Here is an 18,927-nt window from a genome sequence, read left to right on the forward strand (position 1 = left end):
CGGCAGACAGTCCAGAACTTCCTTCCTTTTGTCTGCCTTTGACTTTAACATCACCACACCTCTGTCAAACAATAGGGAACTGACTTACTCCCTTGCCATAATTTATAACAAGGAAAAAAATGACAATTGTCCAGTGCTTGTTTGGGAGTTGGTGACAAAACTTGGGGCTTTGTGTCTCATGAAATGGCCAGAATGCTTTAATTATTGCAGGTAAAGTTGATGTTTTCTTCTACTTCCAGTCTACTGAATTCAGGAGTGGATAGCAAGTTACTTTGACTTCTATATAATCCCATCCTGCAGTTAAATTTTGTAATAGCTGTGTTTCATGAGTGAAGCTGCTCAATTATCAGGCTTAATGAAAAGTGCAGTATGCTGATCACTTTCCACATAGGCCTGGGTCTAGTTGGAAGTGGAAAGGAAGAATGTCTGAAGGCTTCCCCATAGAAGTTTTTAGTATGGTACTTTATTCAAGCTACTCTTGAAATCAAGTTCATTAAAAACCTATTAGCTCTTTTACTCATACTCTAAACACACGCTTCCTATGCAGCACCCATGTTCAGTCTGATGAGGCATGTGCAAGGGTCATGATCCTTCCTGGATTTTGTCTCTCTGCATTCTACAGCATCTTGTAGATCCAAGAGAAATGTTCTGGAGGGGAGAAAGATATCTCGAGAAGTACGGGTGCCGTATCTTTGATCCCTCTTTTTAAGTTTGTTTCTATATTTGCTCTAATTTAGCCCACCTAAAGTTGCACCTGGGTAGTTGAGTATACTGCTTACTTGGCTGCTTTTACTTTCAGAGAGACATCTGTTACTGCAGAAGTACAACATTTCTATATAATAGTGTGTAGCGATTATTGGTGGGTCTTAACTTCAAAAACTTAAATTTTAATACTTGCTGAAATATCTGTCTTTCTTTAGGACATAAAACGCCTGAGAAATGAACAAATTACGGCAAAGTTTTAGGAGAAAGAAAGATGTCTATGTTCCAGAGGCCAGCAGACCTCACCAGTGGCAGACAGATGAAGAAGGAGTTCGCACTGGTAAATGCAGCTTTCCTGTTAAGGTAAGATTGCCTTTCCTCCTTTTAGCTATTAGCTTTCCATGAATTATTAGGGGTTTTTCTGGCAGGCATAAGCCCCTGATGTTCTTCTTTTGGTCCATTTCACAGTTAACCTTCTTTGATAGATGTGGCTTAAAAAAACAAAACACAACACAAGTGGTACAAAAATACCCTGAAAAATCACTGTTGGATGTTTCTGGCACTGCTGTTTTCTGGGTGAAATAAATCATAGATGTATTTCTCTGCTTGTTGGGCAGAATTAGTATTGAACCTCATAGGTGTTTTAGGAAAGTACAGTGTTATGTTTGGGGGGGGAAATAAATAAAAGGTGATAGCAACTTGTTAAGGTTAAGCTGTGGCTTTAACTTGCAGATATACTAAATCTCCTTTTCACTGATAATACTGAATCCAACTGCCAAATTTAACTCTTCAGTGCTACTATGACAGGTGTCACAAGGGTATGTTTTCTACATGCACGATGTATAAGCAGTAGATCTGCTATAATCTGTAGAAACCAAACAGTCTAAGGTATTGGACTTATAAAAGCTTGTTTTTTTGCAGTAAGTATCTTATGTCTGTAGAGAGGAACTATTTAGGTAAAAGCTATATAAATATAATATATATAAATATAATATATATATATATATATATAATATAAAAAAGATTATGGAGTCGTGAAGTAATGAAACAGCTACACTTGCATGTAATATCCCTAGATCCTCTGACTTGTGAAGCAGGTGCATGTTTGGCAAACTGTAAGTTTTTCTATGTGAAGATTGGTAGTGTTGCATTTAAATGGAAGGGGCTCTAGTTAATAAATATGCAGTTTTTATTAGAACTTTGAAAGAAGCTTTGAAACATCATCTTGTTCAATAGGTTTTAAACATGTAGACATTGAACTTCCACATTGTTTCTATTGTGTGTAATACTGGTTTTGAGGTGAGGTGAGATCAATCTGACTTTAAATTCTGATGCAAAGTGATATTTATTCCCTTGTGTGCTGTTGGCTATAGCAGTGGTTCTCAACCTTTTTTTGTACCAGGACCCATTTCTAAACATTGATGGCCAGTCCTGAGCCAGTAAATAGTTTAAGTAGAAAACAGCCCCTTAGCCCTTACAGTGCCCCTTGCTCCCAACCTATAACCCCCTATGGCCCGGCTGCCGCCTGTGCTGCCTGTCACCCCACCTCCCCTTCAGGGGAGGTGCCGAAGCCTGGCCATACAAACAGTTGGCAGTGAGAGGAGGTGAGGGCAGCGCTTCCCCTCCCCCACACATTGTCTGTTGTGTCCCCGTCCCCACCATAGACTTACCTGTAGGGAGCTGCCTGCAAGAGAAAACCCACGTTTCCCATGTTTTTCCCCTCCAGTCCTTTTTTAAAGTTTGTTGATCCATTTTTCAGGTTTGTTCATGACCTTTTTATATATTCTTGTGACCCCCTTTTGGGCCCAGTGGGTCATGTAGGCTTGCTTAAAACGTTTTGGATTAAAAAAAACCCTTCTGTATTTAGGTGCCTCATTTGGTCAGAACTTAAAGCTGACTTCACAGGTGCATAAGGCAGTTCATACTTTACAATTCAATGGTAAAAGATGGGAATTTTGAGTTTTAACTACATAAGTTAACCAGATTTACTGATGATAACAAATTGCTCTGGTTTTGTCTTCCAGAAGACCATGCATTGAGATGGGCAGTAATGGAAAATTTTATTATTAGGTTTGGGATGCAAAGTGGGTGTTAACCAGTGTTCAGCAGATTCAGGCAGGAAGTATGCCATTATGAGCAAACAAGATAAACCAAATGTGGAGTTGTTAGCTTGGTGGGTGTTACTATATTTTGCTCATTTAGAAGAATAGAACTTTGTCATACTGAAAGAGAATATCCTGTTAGACAATACTTGGGGGCTGTTCAGTAATTCATACACTCCAGGAAAAGTATGTCTTTGTGTATGCGCTTCTATCTAAATGGGTGTTTCTATTTCCTGATGTTCATCACTGGAGCACAACAGATTGACCGCTTTTTCAAATATACAGCAGTCTGAAAGGTAGTAAAATAGAAGTGAGAACTTCCTTTTCAGAAGTTCACAAGGAGACATTCCAGAGATGTTTCACCTATTACATTTGTAGACAAATGCATATCATCGTGCTTACCCTAAGGAGGGAAATCTTGCTCTGTTCTTTATGGTTTTCATGGACTCACCCCTGAAAGGCAGAAGGTAGGGCAGGGTGGCACCTTGGAGACTAGTTCAGAGAGGCATGAGATTTGCAGGCAACAACCTACTTTGTCTCATGATATAGGTATAGAAAACAGCATTTGACATTTTACTTTAGCTTTTCCTCCAACCATCACTGTCCCTGGATCAATGGGACGTATTGGCTTCTGGTTGGGATAGGAAGTCTGAGAATGAGAAGAGATGGAAATGAGATGGGTTGTTAAATAACTTTCTGTAAACTATATTGTTGGCCAAAGAAGCCAAGCAGCTGTAATTCAAACTTAACTGAGTGCATTTTTAGCAGGAATATTCCTGATCTTTAAGGCATAGGAAAGTGGGGCTGGAGGAGACCTCACAAGGTCACCTAGTCCAGGCCCAAGTGTCTGTCCAACCTGCTCTTGAAAATTTCCAAGGATGGAGATTCTCCAACTGCTTGACCATCCTAACTTCCAACCTAAATTTCCTCTGCTGCAGTTTGAGGCCATTGCCTCTAGTCCTGTCCCATACAGTCATGGAGAAAAGCCCATTTCCATCCTCTCTGTAATTGCCCTTCAGGCATTTGAAGACTATTATCAAATCCCATCCCCCCTCAGTCTTTTCTTCTCCAGACTAAATAGCCGTAGTTCTTTCAGCCTTTCCTCATAAGTTTTGCTTCCCAGGTCCCTAGTCACTTTTGTTGATCTGCACTTTTTTACAATCTGTTACATACTTCTTGGTGTGGACCACAAAACTGGACACAGTACTACAGGTGTCCCCTCATCAGTGCCAAATAGAATGGAAGAATTGTGGAGTAGAATAATTGCTTCCCTTGATTTGTTGATACAGGCCAATATGCTGTTGGCTTTTTTTGCAACGAGAGCACAGGTTTGGCTCGTATTCAGTATATGGTCCACTGTAACTTGCAAGTCCTTGTCTGCAGTACTGCCAATCGTTGTTCAGTCTGTATCTGTGCATGTAATTATTCCATCCCAAGTCCAGGACTCTGCACTTTGTCCTTGTTGAATCTCATCTGATTGATTGCAGACCTTTTTTCCAATCTATCCAAGTCATTCTGGATCATAGCCCTGGCTTCTCAGAGTGTCTGCAACTCCACAACTTGATGTTATCCATAAATTTGCTAAATGTGCACTGAGTCCCATCATTCAGATCATTAAAGATGTTGAACAGTACCAGACCTAGGACAGACCCCTGGGGAACCCCACTTAATGTCTAGTTAGGAGAAGATGAGACATTAACAACTGCTCATTGAGCAGTTGTGCAGCCAGTTATGTATCTTCCTTATAGTACTTTCATCTAGTCTCTATTTCCTTAGTTTGTTGATGAGCATGTTGTGGGAAATGTGTCTTCATTGAAGCCTTGCTACAATGAAGGTATATTGCATCCACTGCTCTCCCTCATCCATAGAACCTGTCACATGATCCTAGAAGGAAATCAGGTTGGTCAGGCATTACTTGCTCTTGGAGAATCCATGCTGGTGGTTCTTGATCACTTTGTTCTCTCCTAGGTGCTTCATAACAGATTCCTTGAGCATCTGCTCCATGATCTTTCTAGGTACCAAGTCAGGATGTGACTAGTTTGTAATTCACAAGGTCTTCCTCCTTATCTTTCTTGAAGATGGACACTATATTTACCTTTTTCCAATCATCTAGGATGTCACCAGACTGCCCCCTACCATGAGTTCTCAAAAAGGATAGCTAATAACTCTCTGAAATTACATCATCCAATTGCTTTAGTACTCTAGGGTGCATCCCTTCTGGCCCTGCCAATTTGAAAGAATTTAGCTTCTCTAACTAATCCCTAAACTGTTCTACTATTACTCTAGGCTGTTTGTCTCCTTCCCTATCTTTGCTTCCAACTGCATTTGTCTGCTAACTACCCCTATTTGTGAAGGGTGAAGTTTAAAAAAAAAAAAAAAAAAAGTATTCAATACGTAAGCCTTCTCTGCATCATCCGTAGCTGGATTGCCTCATGCTTGTTGTTTCTGTGGCTGTCATCTTTCTTTTTTGATGCACAGAATCCCCTTTTCTTTTCCTTTTTATGTCCCTTGCCAGTGGCATCTCAAATGATACCTTGGCCACCTTAGTTTTCTCCCTTTGTGCCCATGAGATGTGCTTCTCTAGGACTGTGACCAAGTTTCCACTTCTTGTAGGATTCCTTTTTGAGTTTCAACTCATTAAAAAGATTGCAGTTTAGCCAGGCTAGCCTTCTGTTGTACTTCACGTTCCATCTCATCAGGATAGCTTGCTCCTGTGCCCTTAGAAGGGCCCCGTTAATATACAGCCAGCTCTCCTGGACTCTTCTACCACTCAAACTCACTTCCCAAGGGATCTGGCCCACCAGTTCCTTGAATTTAATTTGCTTTTCTGAAGTCCAGTGTCTTTAAACTGGAGAGCAGCAGAATAGAGCTTTGAGTTCTTGCTTCGTGGTTAAGCCACTGTCACCCAAGTTGCCTGCCACCAGGGGCAGATCCAGGAGGTTGCAGTTGCACTCCACTGATTCCTGCTTCACCCAAAACGTAAAACTAACTGCCTGGTGGTGGTGGTGGCAGCAGCATTTCTATTCAGGCACCAGTGAGGGAGTTAATTGACTTAACGGCTCTTTATAATCTGCCTGATTATTTCTAAATGCTTTGTTCTACAGGTGTTAACAACCACCTCTCCTTTTTAATAGTCTTGACATTCCACTAAACAGGCTATCCTTTCCTCTGCTGTTCTTTTGTCTGTTAACTGTTTCTGGTATGTAGCTCCTATTCCACAGCCCTGCAGGCTGTTTTTTCACTCTAGCTAAGAACATTAACTCAGGTGTGGAATAGGACCTAATAGGTTCAATGAAGCACTGGATGCACTGTCAAGGTGCTCAAGAAGGCTAGGTTTTGTTTTATGAATTTGAAAGAAATGTCCATTTACTCCTAAAATCTGCAGGACTAATGAAACAACATATTTAGATTTTTTTTTTTTTTTGCCTGGTTAGTTATGGTTTTCTCTGCATAATATAAGATATAGGAAATTCTAATAAATCTTGTATTTCTTTTTGCTTTGATCTTAAAACGAATGATTCTCTGAATTGATCTGTGTATGTCATGTTGTCATTCCACTAGGCAGCAGTAGACAACGTCTTGGGGAAAGGAGTGTTTTGATCATCTCTCCATTCTGTCCAGTCCCTGTGCAAAGCTAATGTCTAGCTAGTATCTGACAGGATGTATGCAGTGACCCAACACTACTCTGTCTCTTTTTGACTCTTATACCCTTGCTTGTCTTTTGTTGTCTCTTATTGCTGCCGTGCCATTGCTTTCTAGATACTTGTGGAAAGATGTTTCATGCTACAATTCCCATTTGTCACTGAATCCTTTGAATTTTGCTGCACTTTGCTATGGTTCACTGAATACAGCATGTTAGATGTACCATACATTGCAAACTGCCTTGCCTGAGTGTCCTGTTGATACGGCTTACTAGAAATTTGGATAGTAATCTACCTGCCATTTAAAAGAAAATATAGTATATTTCCTCAAATACAACACAGCTCCTCCCCCCCCCCCCCCCCAACAGCTGCAGAAATTGGAGTGCACATTATACGCAAGGAAATACAATAACAGTGATGTCTGACTCTACCAAGCAAAAATGAAAGTAAAGTCTGTATGTGATCCACGGGGAGCAGAACAGTGAGCAGGCTTGGCCCCAGAGCTGCTGCTGCTGCTGCTACTCTGCTACATGGAAAGATCTGTCTCTCTCTCTCTCTCTCTCTCCTCCCCACCAAAACAAAGTGCATATCTTAATCTAGGACACATTATATGCAAGAAAATATGGAATATTGTCTAACTCTTTACTTGATCAGGTTGATATTTCATGAGGATATAAGTCTCCTGCTGCTGTCCACTGTTGTTCTTGCTGCTTCATGTATGCTTTCTGCTGGATGTGCATTTCAAGCCAGTCGGCATACTTATGTCAAGCATGTGTGTCGTCTTAAGTATGGAACACATCTCATGATATGAGTTCTTTCTGTCTGTCTGGGATTACTGCTTGGTCCCCTCTACATAAAAGCTTTGGCTTGTGTACACCTAGCTCAGTGGTTCTCAACCCTTTTTAGACTTGAGGCAGCCCTTGTTAGACTTGGCACCACTTACAAAATGCTAGCTCTTAATTTTCACCTGTGGTTTGTGTGTGTTTTGAATGCAGAAAAATAGACCAACTCTTCGGTTGCACGGAACTCAGACCACAACATCAGAATGTGTATAACACCATGAAGTCCATCTTGAAATATCTGGTTTATCTTGTGAATCATATTTCCACACTCAACAGTGCCAGCCAGCATTGTGTGGCACTCCACAGCACCCTTGAACGGATCTCAAGGCACCCTGGTTGATAATCGGTGACCTAGCCCTTTTCTTTCCTTGTAGGAGGCAATATCCTACTGTCTCTTGTTTCTTTTTTGATGTAGCCAAGTTTGGAATATGAATGGGCTTAGACTTCAGCACCCTAGCTCATTTTTATGCTTCTAAGTTACCTAGAGCCTGTTGGAAATGTATAGATGTTTTAGATGGGCATTTGTATGTGTTATCTGGTAGGTGTCCTCCCCAGTGCATCTCTTCCCAGTAGTGTCATCTTAGTAGGGTGATCATGTCCGGTTTTTGTCAGGACTGTCCTGTTTTAAACAGATTTTAGGCATCCCATTAGTCTGATCTGCAATTAAATCCATGGTTTGTGCTCTCTTGGTTCCTAACAGTGGATTGTACTCCTGAATGTCAACTACTATGAGCTCCAGGCCATAAAATCTCATTTTGTGAACTTAACCACCTGAATTCACACACACAGACTTTTAGGATGGCTTTATTGCACCTTAGCAACACTAGGTCATATTTCTCCAGTCTGTTTTGCTCGTTAGTGGTGATGGGATTACACTGGAGGTTTCTATACAATCCAGCTGGAATTGAATTCACGGTTGAATCAGTAGCATATTTGCAAATACAGCAGTAGAATGGCTGACAGCCTCCTGAATATCTGTACACTGAGTAACTGTGAACTTGGGAAAATTGCACTGAAGGAGAGACTTAATGTAGATGAAGTCCTTGTGTACTGTTATTTTCCTCCTGAGGTATCTGTGATACTGGGGAAATTAAAAAAAAACAAACTTTCTCATGTCTTGCACCATTGCCAATAGACTGGGCGTTTTTCATTTGGCCTTCTGTTGCTTTACATAGTATATGGACTGTCATGTGGTCACTTTCCTGCTTCTTTGGTTCCTCTTGCTCTTCTGTACTAGCGATAATCATTATGTTCCTTTCACTGAATACTTACTGTAGCTGCTCTTGCTGTTTGGAGGTGCTTCCATAGGGTTAGGTCTGACCCTTCTAACAATGTCTTCTTAATTTTAGAGTTGTCAGGCCTCTACAGTATCTTTTTCTGCTGCTTGGCTTCAGGTTAAAAAAAGAAAAATCTCTCTACAGACTGAGTCTGAGGTCAACTTTTATTAGATGTTCCAGTGTTTTAGGCATTTATTCTTGGCTGGTGTCTCACTTCTCATCCCTTTACATAAGTGAGATCACAGGCTTTCCCATAACTTCTTTATCTTTAGTCCCTTGCCTGTCCCAGTCTGTTTTTATGTGAAGAATCTTTTTTTCTAGCTATGCAATTCATGTCTCAAAATCTGACTTCCTTGGTGAGGTCAATCCTTCTATCTGCCAGTTTCTGCATGTTACTTTTTTGTTTATTTAATCAGGCTTCCTTGCTGTGGGTCCCACTGGATTAATTGCTGCCACTGTTCCAAGTTAGTACCCAGTAGGTGGTACATAAGGGACTCAATGATTGCAAAATCTAAATTTTGGTTCTTTGGTGGTGGCACTATTTATAGAAGTGTCACAGCTAGCTCTGATCATGGAGGGAGGAAGGGTGCTTCCTCCTTCCCCTAAGTTCCAGATAAATGCATATCTATAACTGTTGTAATCTTTCAGGAAACAAAACCTTAATGTATCTAAGCAACATGAAAAATATTTTAAGTTTATAGTATTATCACCTTAGATCTGCTCGCTTTTGGACTGGTAGCACTTTAAGATTCAGTCCTAAAGTAAAATTCTCTCCAGTGGGTCCAAACTCAGATGCATATGGAAATATAGTGTAAAATATAGTCTATAGGAAAGAAGATTCCATTCCATTTAAAGCGCATTCACTTTCTAGCAGCCCATCAGGGACATCTGCAAATAGATTTACTCATTATAAGAACACAAAAGCAAGTAATGGAATTAATCAGATGCTCAAATCTCTGGACCAGGGGTGTTCAGCCTCCAGCCTGTGAAGCCATTGCATTTGGCCTGTGAGGCTCCCCATGGGTCCAGACATTTGAGAGTGCAGGAAGTGGTGTCAATTAATATGGCAACCCTGCCCAAATCCCCAAACCCAAATCCCTGCGTGGCTGGTCAGAGCCCAGGTATGCCCTCTCCTCCTCCTTCACTTCTTTATTGGGGCTGGGCCATTCCCACTTCCCCTGTGGAGCCAGATTGGAGCCTAGCCATGCCCCCTCTCCCCCCTACAGGATTGGGCCATACATCTTTTCCCCATGGGGCCTGGCCATGCCCTCTTTACCCCCTCAGGGCTGAGCCATGCCTCTGTGGGGCTGTTTTGGGGCTAGCCTGCCCCCTACTTCCCTCTGTACAGCCAAATGGTGCCTGTCATGCCTTTCTGAACATCAGATTGGGACCACCACTGGGATCTGGCTTGCAGACAGACTGGGCACTGCCAGTCTAGCCCCCCGGGGAAAAAGATTAGGCACCATTGCTCTGGACCAGCTGAAATGCATACATCTCTTTTTTGATAAAATAGCCATAATCAAAGGTCCCATGGGCCAAAAAGACTTTTGATACAAAGACTTGGTATGGAATTTCCAGTGAACACAAAGGTATTTGCATTGCCCAATGCCATCTGAAGCTCTTGTAGCACATATCTGATTGTGGTTGTACTATGAAACTATTATATGCACGGATGGTCAGTATACAAAGTAAGTTTATTTTTTTTTCCTAATATTTTTCCTGTTACAGTAAATCTAGTGTCTCCAATCAAGGATCAGAGCTCTATTGTGCCAGAAGTTTGACTTTCAAATTGACAGGCAGTATCCTTTTAGACATGCTACCTCAACCATTCTATTAACATTTTTTGGCTGGGAAAAAGCGTGCGCTAAATTTTTAGACAGTTAGGTTTCCCATAATGTTAAATGCCGATTATTATAACTGCTGAGAGTCTTTGCCAAACTATATGCATATTTCTTCCCTTCAGGAGTGATTCTTTAAGAACAATGGAAGGGAAAATGAGAGGGAAGAGGAAGAACGCTAGTATTATGTTGAAAGAGTAAATCCAGCCTCTGAGCAAGAAGAGCAGTGTGCCAGAGAAGCTTTGTACAGAGCCTAGGATGAGCCAAAAACTCCATTTGTCCTACTTCTCTTCTAGTTTAAATGTAACAGATGAAAGGAACATCTTGTTTTCTATGTACCATTTCCACTACAAAAAGTGAAATCTGTTGACATGTGCACATTAAAAATGTTTTCCTGCTCCAGACACTACCTCACTGAGAATTTGCAGCTGTTTTATGTTTTAATAACTAAAATATTTGACACTGGGCTTCTTTTGTCTGAAATGCCTTTTGAAAAGTCCCTCTGGGTAAGTAGTTTTTATTCATACAAATGCACTTAGACTAACTGATCTGTGAAATTCAGATCAGAAAAATTAGGTCACTTCCCCTCCCTACATAACAGAACTAAGCAAATAAATTTTGCAAGTTCTTGATACTTTTATCTGATTGGACATGTCAAGCAACAGGAACAGCTGAATTTGTACCTGTAAATCTTGGAAGCTTAGCAGTCAGATGCATCTGGGATTAACTCGGCAGTTTTCCCCACAGCCTCTTTCTAGTGACGAGTACCTTCTGTTTTAATGTCTTAAGAAGTCTGCTGGCTCCACTTTCTGTATGGTATTTAGAGTCTAGATTCTCCAGCTAGAGTAGGATACACACCACCAACTCCAGGAGAAAAACATATTAAACTTTTGAACTCCTTTTATAAACAAAAAGTGGTATGCATTTAGAGTCTGATATTGGACACTACTAGTAGTGTTAAATGATTTTTAGCCTTTTTACCTTGTGTTAAGTCTCTCCTCTAAATTTGTGTACATCTACATGCACTATAAATGAATTTTCAGAATAAACAAGGTTTTTTCTAGCTAGTCATTAATTTGGGAGGGATTTGAGAGCACACTTGCTTTATTTTTCAAATATGGTTGAAATGGGAAGAAAGAACTGTGAAAGTATTGCAGTGAGATCTTAAGTTTGACTGTTCACATTGCTGGTATTACTCTACTGTATATTTCTTTCTTACTCTAAGCAAATATCAGATTATACAAAGCTATTTAATTCCTGTCCGCAGACCTTTACCTTTACATACAGCAGTCGTAACTTGAAAAAGTGTGACTCCTCTCTTATGCCTAAGTAGCTTGCAATGCTTTGATTGGTTCTGATTGTTTGGTGATGTGAGAGAGACTGTTTTCATGTTGAGTAGGGGTGCACCAATAGAGATTTTGGGGGCCAATGCCAATAGCCGATTTTTAAGGAGGCATATCGGCCAATACCAATCCAATTTCTGGTAACAGCTTCATGCAGCTGGTAAGTCTGTTGTGGGGGAAGGGGTGTGGGGAGGTGCAGCTCAATGGCCCCTGTGATGAGGGAGGGAGTGGAGCTGGGGTAGACCCTGCCTGGGCAGGGCAGGTCAGGCACAGGAGGGAGCTGTGGCTCATCTGGTGGAGGTGTGGAGGGGGGCGGGTCCCGCCACTGCTCCTGTCACTCGTCCAGGAGAGCATGCAGGGGGGCATGTGCCTGGATCTGCACTGGGTGGGCTGGGCAAGCTGCAGCGCTGTGCTCGGAGCAGGCTGAGGCAATGCTGGGAAGGGGGGGGGCTGCAGCCACCCCAAATTTTGCTATACCTCCCCTCCCCCTCCCAGCTCCATCCTAGTGCCACTGCTGCCCACCTCGAGTATAGCACAGCGCAGCCCGCAGCTGCAACCCACCTGGCCCATCTCATGCAGATCTGGGGGCACATGCTCAACACCCCCCCCGGATGAGCGGCTGGAGCAGTGGCAGGAGCTGCCAAACTAGCAGTGTACAGTGGCAGGAGCTGCTTTGCCCTGTCCCAGCTGGGCGATGTCTGCCCCAGACTCACTTGCTCCCTCACCACGGAGGGGGGGGGAGCTATCTGTTCCCCCCATGTCCCTTCTCTCCACCTTTCCCTTTTACCACAACACACTTACCAGCTGCACGCAGCTCTCCATGCTGCCAGGCTGTGCTCCTCGCTGCTTGCGCTGTGGCTGCACACATGCCATGGCATTTATCAACCACATCAGGCCGATTTTCCGATGTAGTCAATTTTCTTTATATTGGTGCCAATCTGATATCGGACCAACGTATCGGTGCACCTCTAACGCTGAGTTCTCACTGGTTAATTATTTGGCCAAACTTTAATTGCTTTTCAAAGATTTCATGGCTTCCTGTGCCCTGGTCACTTGTTCTGGGAAGGTACTGCTGTCTTGGCTTCCCTTAACACTGAGGTACTCCTTTTTGAGTGACCTGGGACAAGACTGGAAGGGAAAAACCCATAGAGTACAGAGACATTGTGACTCTGGGATTGAGCTCTCCACACCTCTGGATAGTTCTGTTTCTGTGTTTGCATACAACTTCAAGCAGTGATTCTTCACCAGAGTGTTGGGGCACTCGGGAGTGTTGAGAGATCATTTTCATGGTGCCAGGAAGTATAAAGAGAGAAACCTAGGTGTCAGCAGGTAAGCAGATAAGCACAGACTCAGTCCCTCCCTGGCCATTCCCTGGCCCATCTGAAAGGAGACAGACACTGTAATAAATGAGTTTCATTTATTGAAATGTGGTACCACTTAATTCAGAAAAGTTATGGAGTAGTGCCGTGAGTCTAAAAAGGTTGTGAACCACTGATTTAACGGACACTTCCAAGCAAAACTGCAGTAAAATTAAATTAAAAGGGAAAAATATTTGATTTATGATCAAAACTTGCGTTGCAAGGCCAAGGAATTTAAAGCTAAGGTTAAAAGAAATCCAAATGTGTGTTCCATTCTTTAAACAGTGAAGGCACTCAAAGCACCTTTATTCTACCTCGTTGAGTTGCTGTGGAGGCATTCAAATCAATTGAACCTAATGTGGAACTCCAAAAACAATTAATCCTTAGTCTATAATCATAGCAATTGCACAGCATCACCTATAGGGCAGAATAAAAACACACAAGCCACTTTCACTGTGAAGTTGTTATGTTTTGAATTACTTAATGTAAATGTGAATGCATGACAATAGCAGTATTCCCCTCAGACTGATATCTTCATCAGTGACTTACCTGGATGTGGGTTTGACATGTACTCTGTCTAGGTTTGCGGACGATACTAAATTGTGTGGTGAAGTGAGCACCCCAAAGAGTAGGGAACGATTCCAGGCAGGCCTGGACAGGTTAGAAAAGTGGACAGTACACAGTAGGATGCAATACAGCAAGGACAAGTGCAGAGTGCTGCACCTAGGGCGCAAAAATATCCAGCACACCTGGGAAGTGACCCTCTCAGCAGCTCAGAAATGAAAAGGGATCTCAGAGTCATAGCGGACTCCAAGATGAACATGAGTCATCAGCGTGACGAAATCATCAGCAAAGCTAACTGCACTTCATCATGCATCAGCAGATGCACGGCAAATAGAACCAAGGAGGTGATACTTCCCCTCTATGCAGCATTGGTCAGACCACAGTTGGAGTACTGTGTCCAGTTTTGGGTGCCGTACTTCAAGAAGGATGTGGATAGACTCAAGAGGGTCCAGAAGAGAGCCCTGGGGGCTCGTATGGTCTTGGGCTTACAGGACAAGCCCTATGAGGAGAGATTGAGGGACCTGGACCTCTTCTGCCTCTGCAAGAGAAGGCTGAGAGGTGATCTTGTGGCCACCTACAAATGAATTAGGCAGAAGCAGCAAGGGATCGGAGAGGCTGTGTTCACCAGGGCACCTCTTGGGGTGATAAGGAACAATGGTCACAAACTGATAGAGAGCGAATTTAGGCTAGATATCAGGAAAAAAAATTTCATGGTAAGGGTGGCCAAAATTTGGAATGGGCTTCCAAGGGAGGGTGGTGCTCTCCCCTCCCTTGGGGGTCTTTAAGAGAAGGCTGGATAGGCATCTGGCTGGGGTCACCTGACCCCAGCCCTCTTTCCTGCCTAGGCAGGGGGTCGGACTCAGTGATCTGTTGAGGTCCCTTCCAACCCTAGCATTTGTGAATCTATGGTGGTCAATTTTGTTTTGTTTTTTCATGGAAAATCAGAGCTCCCCCTCCCCCCTTCGCTCACAAGACTTGGGTCCAGGTACAGCTGTCCTGTGCCTGCCTCCTGCCCCTTGCTTTGTGGCACTGAGCAGCCTTGATATAATGGTGCCCCTCATTTCCAAGCCACAGCCCTGTCAGCATGACCCACAACCTTCTGCCTTGCCACCGTCAGCTCTTCCAGCATGACCTGCAGGCAGAGCTGGCTTTGGAGGTGGGCAGCAAAGGCAACTGCCCAGGACACTGAGATTGTGGGAGGGGTGTCATGGCACCTGGGTGGGAGTGGAGGAAGAGGCAATGAGCCGGGGATGCCCTTCATTCCCAACCCACAGCCCCCTGCCAGAGTGGGCCTCCAGCTGCCCCCCAGTATATGGGGAAGGGGGGCTGTATGTGTGGGGTGTGGGAGCAGCTAATCATAGACAATGCCAGAAGCAACGTATTGGGGGGGCATGAGGAAGCATATACCTCCCCAGATTTCTGCAGCCACAGCGGGGCACCACCTATGCACTACCACAGTGGGGGCATACCACCTCACCTTGGCGGCCATGGCAGGTGTAGGGCTGGCAATGGTGTTGGCAACAAGTCTTGCTGCCCTGCTCTGCCCTCCCGCACCAGATCCTACCTGCTGGGCCACGGAGGCAGCTCCTGCCAGCCAGGCTGCAGCCCTGCTGGGTTCCTGCTATGGGCTCAGAAATCTTGCAGGGGCACATATGCGTTGTCTCTGTCACCTGACCTCTCTCCAAGAGTGCGTGCAGAAGCAGAGTGCTGCTCCCTACCAGGACGAGCCACCCGTGGCTCCATCCCACTCTCCAGTCGGGCTCCGCAACTATCCATTCCCACCTTAGCCCCAGGCCCGAGGCACTGTGTGTTGTCCTGGCTGTGCAGCGCCCCAGCCACCAACCGTGCCCCATTCCCTCCCTCACCATGTGGGCTTGGCGTGAGCTACTGTCTCAACCTCCTGACAAGTTATGCACCCCTCCATATGTCTGTGGTGCTCCCTCCCCCCATATAGATTTACCCTCGGGCAGCTGCAAGAGCTGTTCTTCAACATGGTACCTGGGGCTGTATTGCTGGCCACGTGCACATGTTTGTGCACACATGCATGTAGTGCTCCCTGCCTCTGATTGCCCTCCTCCCACTCCCCTCAGCCTTAAGCAGCCCCTTGCAGGCTGGAGCTCTGCCAGCCTGCGAGGGAGAAACTCGCAGTTTTCTACGTTTTTGTTCCTTAAAATGGGAAAATCCTAATTTTTCCAAAGCAAATGGAAAAACCTGTGTCCCTGCTCATAACCAGGGATCTTGGTTTTTGCTGTTAAAAATCCAAAATTCTCTGATTAACCGACGCCCCAATCTACCTTTTTCCATGATTAAAGTGAAACGTCACTGTATGTATGCATCAGTTCAACACAATGTTTTATTGATATAGTTACCATTTTAAAACAGTTTGGAAGCCTACCAGTGCCTCAGTTGTTACAATAAAATACATTCTAAATACCTATATATTTTGGCGTTTGATTTTTGGTTTTTTATCATAGAAAATCAGAGTTCCCCCTGCCCCCTTCACTCACCAAGATGTGGGCTTAGCTAAGGCTGTCTTCCCCCTGCTGCTTTGTGGTGCAAGCAGACCGGATGGTCTGGTGCCCCTCACTCCCAATCCACTGCCCCTGCCTACCCCCCACTCGCTCCCTCCTGGCAGCAGCTCCCCCACACCAGAACACAGGTCCCACTCCAGCTTTGTGGCACTGAGCAGCCCAACATGCCAGTGCCATGCCCCTGCCTATGCCATTGCCCTTCACTCCCAAGCCACAGCCCCACAAGCCCTGTCAGTGCTCCTCACTCCTGACCCGCAGCACCCCAGGGCACCCTTGAAAGGCTCTCAAATCACCCCAGAGTGCTGCAGCACCCTGGTTGAGAATCACCAATCTAGTCCCTTCTGCTCAGAATGGCTCTATGTTATGTGATGAAAAGTGATGGAGCATATTGCCTAGATGGAAACAAAAACTGGTCTTTGTATTGACACAGCCAGATTCTCCAGCCAAGACCTGCCTCCTGGCCAGAAGAAGATGGGTCTACCCAGACCCATGGTAATCTTTCAACTGATGTCAGCAACCATGGGCTCAGTACTGTAGTCTTTATTCAAGCTTCTTGCTGACATCTGCAAACATTTGTCTAAATAAGGACTTTGTGATGGAGTTCTTGTGCAGCCTCATTCAGCCAGCCCCAGTCATCAGGAAAATACTTACCCTGGCTTCCACCTTTCATTCTCATTTCCTCAGTGACTAAAACAAAGCATGTCTGGTGGTGTGATCCAATGGTCACAGGGCTGGTCCAGTCTACTGATGCAACTTATTTATTTTCATGGGAGTCTCCATTAAAAAAAATACCAGACCAGGTGTGTTGCAAATTATCTTTTAATTGCCATGGTCTTGATTCTGCTTGTTTTGTTTTAACGTACTTTGCATACCTTGTAGTCAAGGTACTGTTCAGCTCTCCAAAATCATGGACTGGTGAGCTTCACAAGAACACCATCAACTGCTAGATAAATAAGTAACTCTGAGAGAAGGATTTATGATTTGTGGGGGTTTTGGGGTTTTGGTTTTTTTTAACTGAATCAAGGACATGTTTTTGGATTTAAATCTTCCTTCAAATGCGAATGTTCAAAAACCAGACTGGAACCAGAACAGAACTAAAGCAAAGCTCCATAACCTATTTATGTTTTCCAGGGGAAGTGAAAGGAGAGAAGAAGGAGAGACATGTTTAAAATGTCATAATTTAGGGGTTTTCAAGCTTTTTAGATGCATGGACTCCCTGGATAGACTCGAGGCATTTATTGGAAAATGCCAGCTCTTAGTTTTCACTCTGTTTTCAGACTGCAGGAAAGTAATGGAGCAGTGTCTCTGTTGCAGAGACACCTGAAAGACCACACTACAATTTTCTATTTAAAATCTCCAGGTGTATCTTGCACCTCCATTTGTAAACCTCCCTGTTCACCCCATGGCATCCTTGAGAGGACCTCCAGGCACCCCTGGGTGTGCCCTGCTGAGAATAATGGGCTTAGTTCCTGGTATGCCAGGGTGTCACAGGTCCAGTGAGGGAGTGGGCACCCAGTGCACAACCCTAGAGGCCCTTCCACTGGAGGATCTGAGGGTCACACAGATGCAGGGGGCTGAATGACACCCCCCTGCCCCCCCCCATGGGCTGAGGCCACCTGTGGAGATGCAGGGAGGACTGCTGGTGCCTTTTAGCTCTCAGCCCCATGCCTCACACCCCCCACCCCTCTCCTGACACTCAGGAGCATTTCCACGCTGGGTCTGCGGGCAGTGCTCACTGCTGCCTCACTTGTCCTCCCCTGCTAGGAAGCCTCAAGCAACTTCTGCACCTGGTGCCCTCAACCATCGCCATGCCTTGAATCTGTTGTGCTAGTCAGGCAGATGCCAGCCTTCTCCCACAGCAACACAGCCTGTTGGACAAACCAGCAGCCATGAGGAGCTGGGCTGAGGCAGGAGACAGCAGTGGAGCCTGGCAGGCATCCCTGCACTTTGCGCCAGTGGTGGGGGAATCTGGAAAGGCAGGTCCTGGCATACAGGCACTGCCCCCATACCTGGTGGAGCTTCAGCTGACTCAGGAGATCAGAGCCTGTAGATGGGGTGTTGGCTTCAGTTGCGGGGGTGGGGGAGGCTGCGAAGCAGCAGGTCCCAGTGCTTGATGGTCCCTTCCTGTTTATTTGCAGTGGCTTTTGACCACTCCTGCTTGGCATAGCAGGACCAGCGGACAGAGTGGGATGGCTGGGTATGGGCCCTGGGGTAATGCTGCAGCTGGACTGCAGCGGCAGGTACCCCTGTGCATCGCCACCCCCTGCCTGCCCGCTCTTTCCTGCCACACTTTGGTTGCTAGAATGCTGAGCAGCACGCTGCCACCACCCCAATCTCAAGCTTCGAGTCCTGCGCCCAAAAGCAAAAGGAACTGGGAGGACACTGGGAGGCATTGCCGAAGTCCCAGCCTGGAGGAGGAGGAGGCCGTGCTTCCAATTGTGCGCCCCACCCCACCAAAATCAACTCCTTGCAAGCTGGAACTCTGCCAGCCTGCAAGGGGAAAACCCATGGTTTCCTGCTTCAAAGGGAAAATGCACGTTTTTCCACATTTTCCACACTAAATGGAAACCCCCCCCGCTCATAGCTACCCCAATTATGAATGTCATCATGACTAAAATATTTGAATTTGTGGTATAGCTGTGACTTAAAGGGGTTATATTTACTTAATTTTCTACTCTGTACCCCCCCCCCCCCTCCTTTTTCATTTTTTAATATTTTTTTTTTTTGTG

General features: G+C 44.7%; 1 protein-coding gene across 8 annotated transcripts in view; it reads left to right on the plus strand.

Annotated features, from left to right (window-relative positions):
* The window catches only part of NUMB (NUMB, endocytic adaptor protein), a 105,555-nt gene that overhangs the window by 51,242 nt on the left and 35,386 nt on the right, over positions 1-18,927 (plus strand). For all 8 annotated transcript variants that reach the window (XM_025211983.1, XM_006030351.3, XM_006030352.3 and 5 more), the window contains exon 2: positions 921-1,065. In XM_025211983.1, the coding sequence (XP_025067768.1) occupies positions 940-1,065 (126 nt within the window). In that variant the 5' untranslated portion in view covers positions 921-939. The remainder of the gene's footprint in view (positions 1-920; positions 1,066-18,927) is intronic.

The sequence above is a fragment of the Alligator sinensis genome, unplaced genomic scaffold (genome assembly GCF_000455745.1).
Source record: "Alligator sinensis unplaced genomic scaffold, ASM45574v1 scaffold381_1, whole genome shotgun sequence".
NCBI classification, from domain to species: domain Eukaryota; kingdom Metazoa; phylum Chordata; order Crocodylia; family Alligatoridae; genus Alligator; species Alligator sinensis.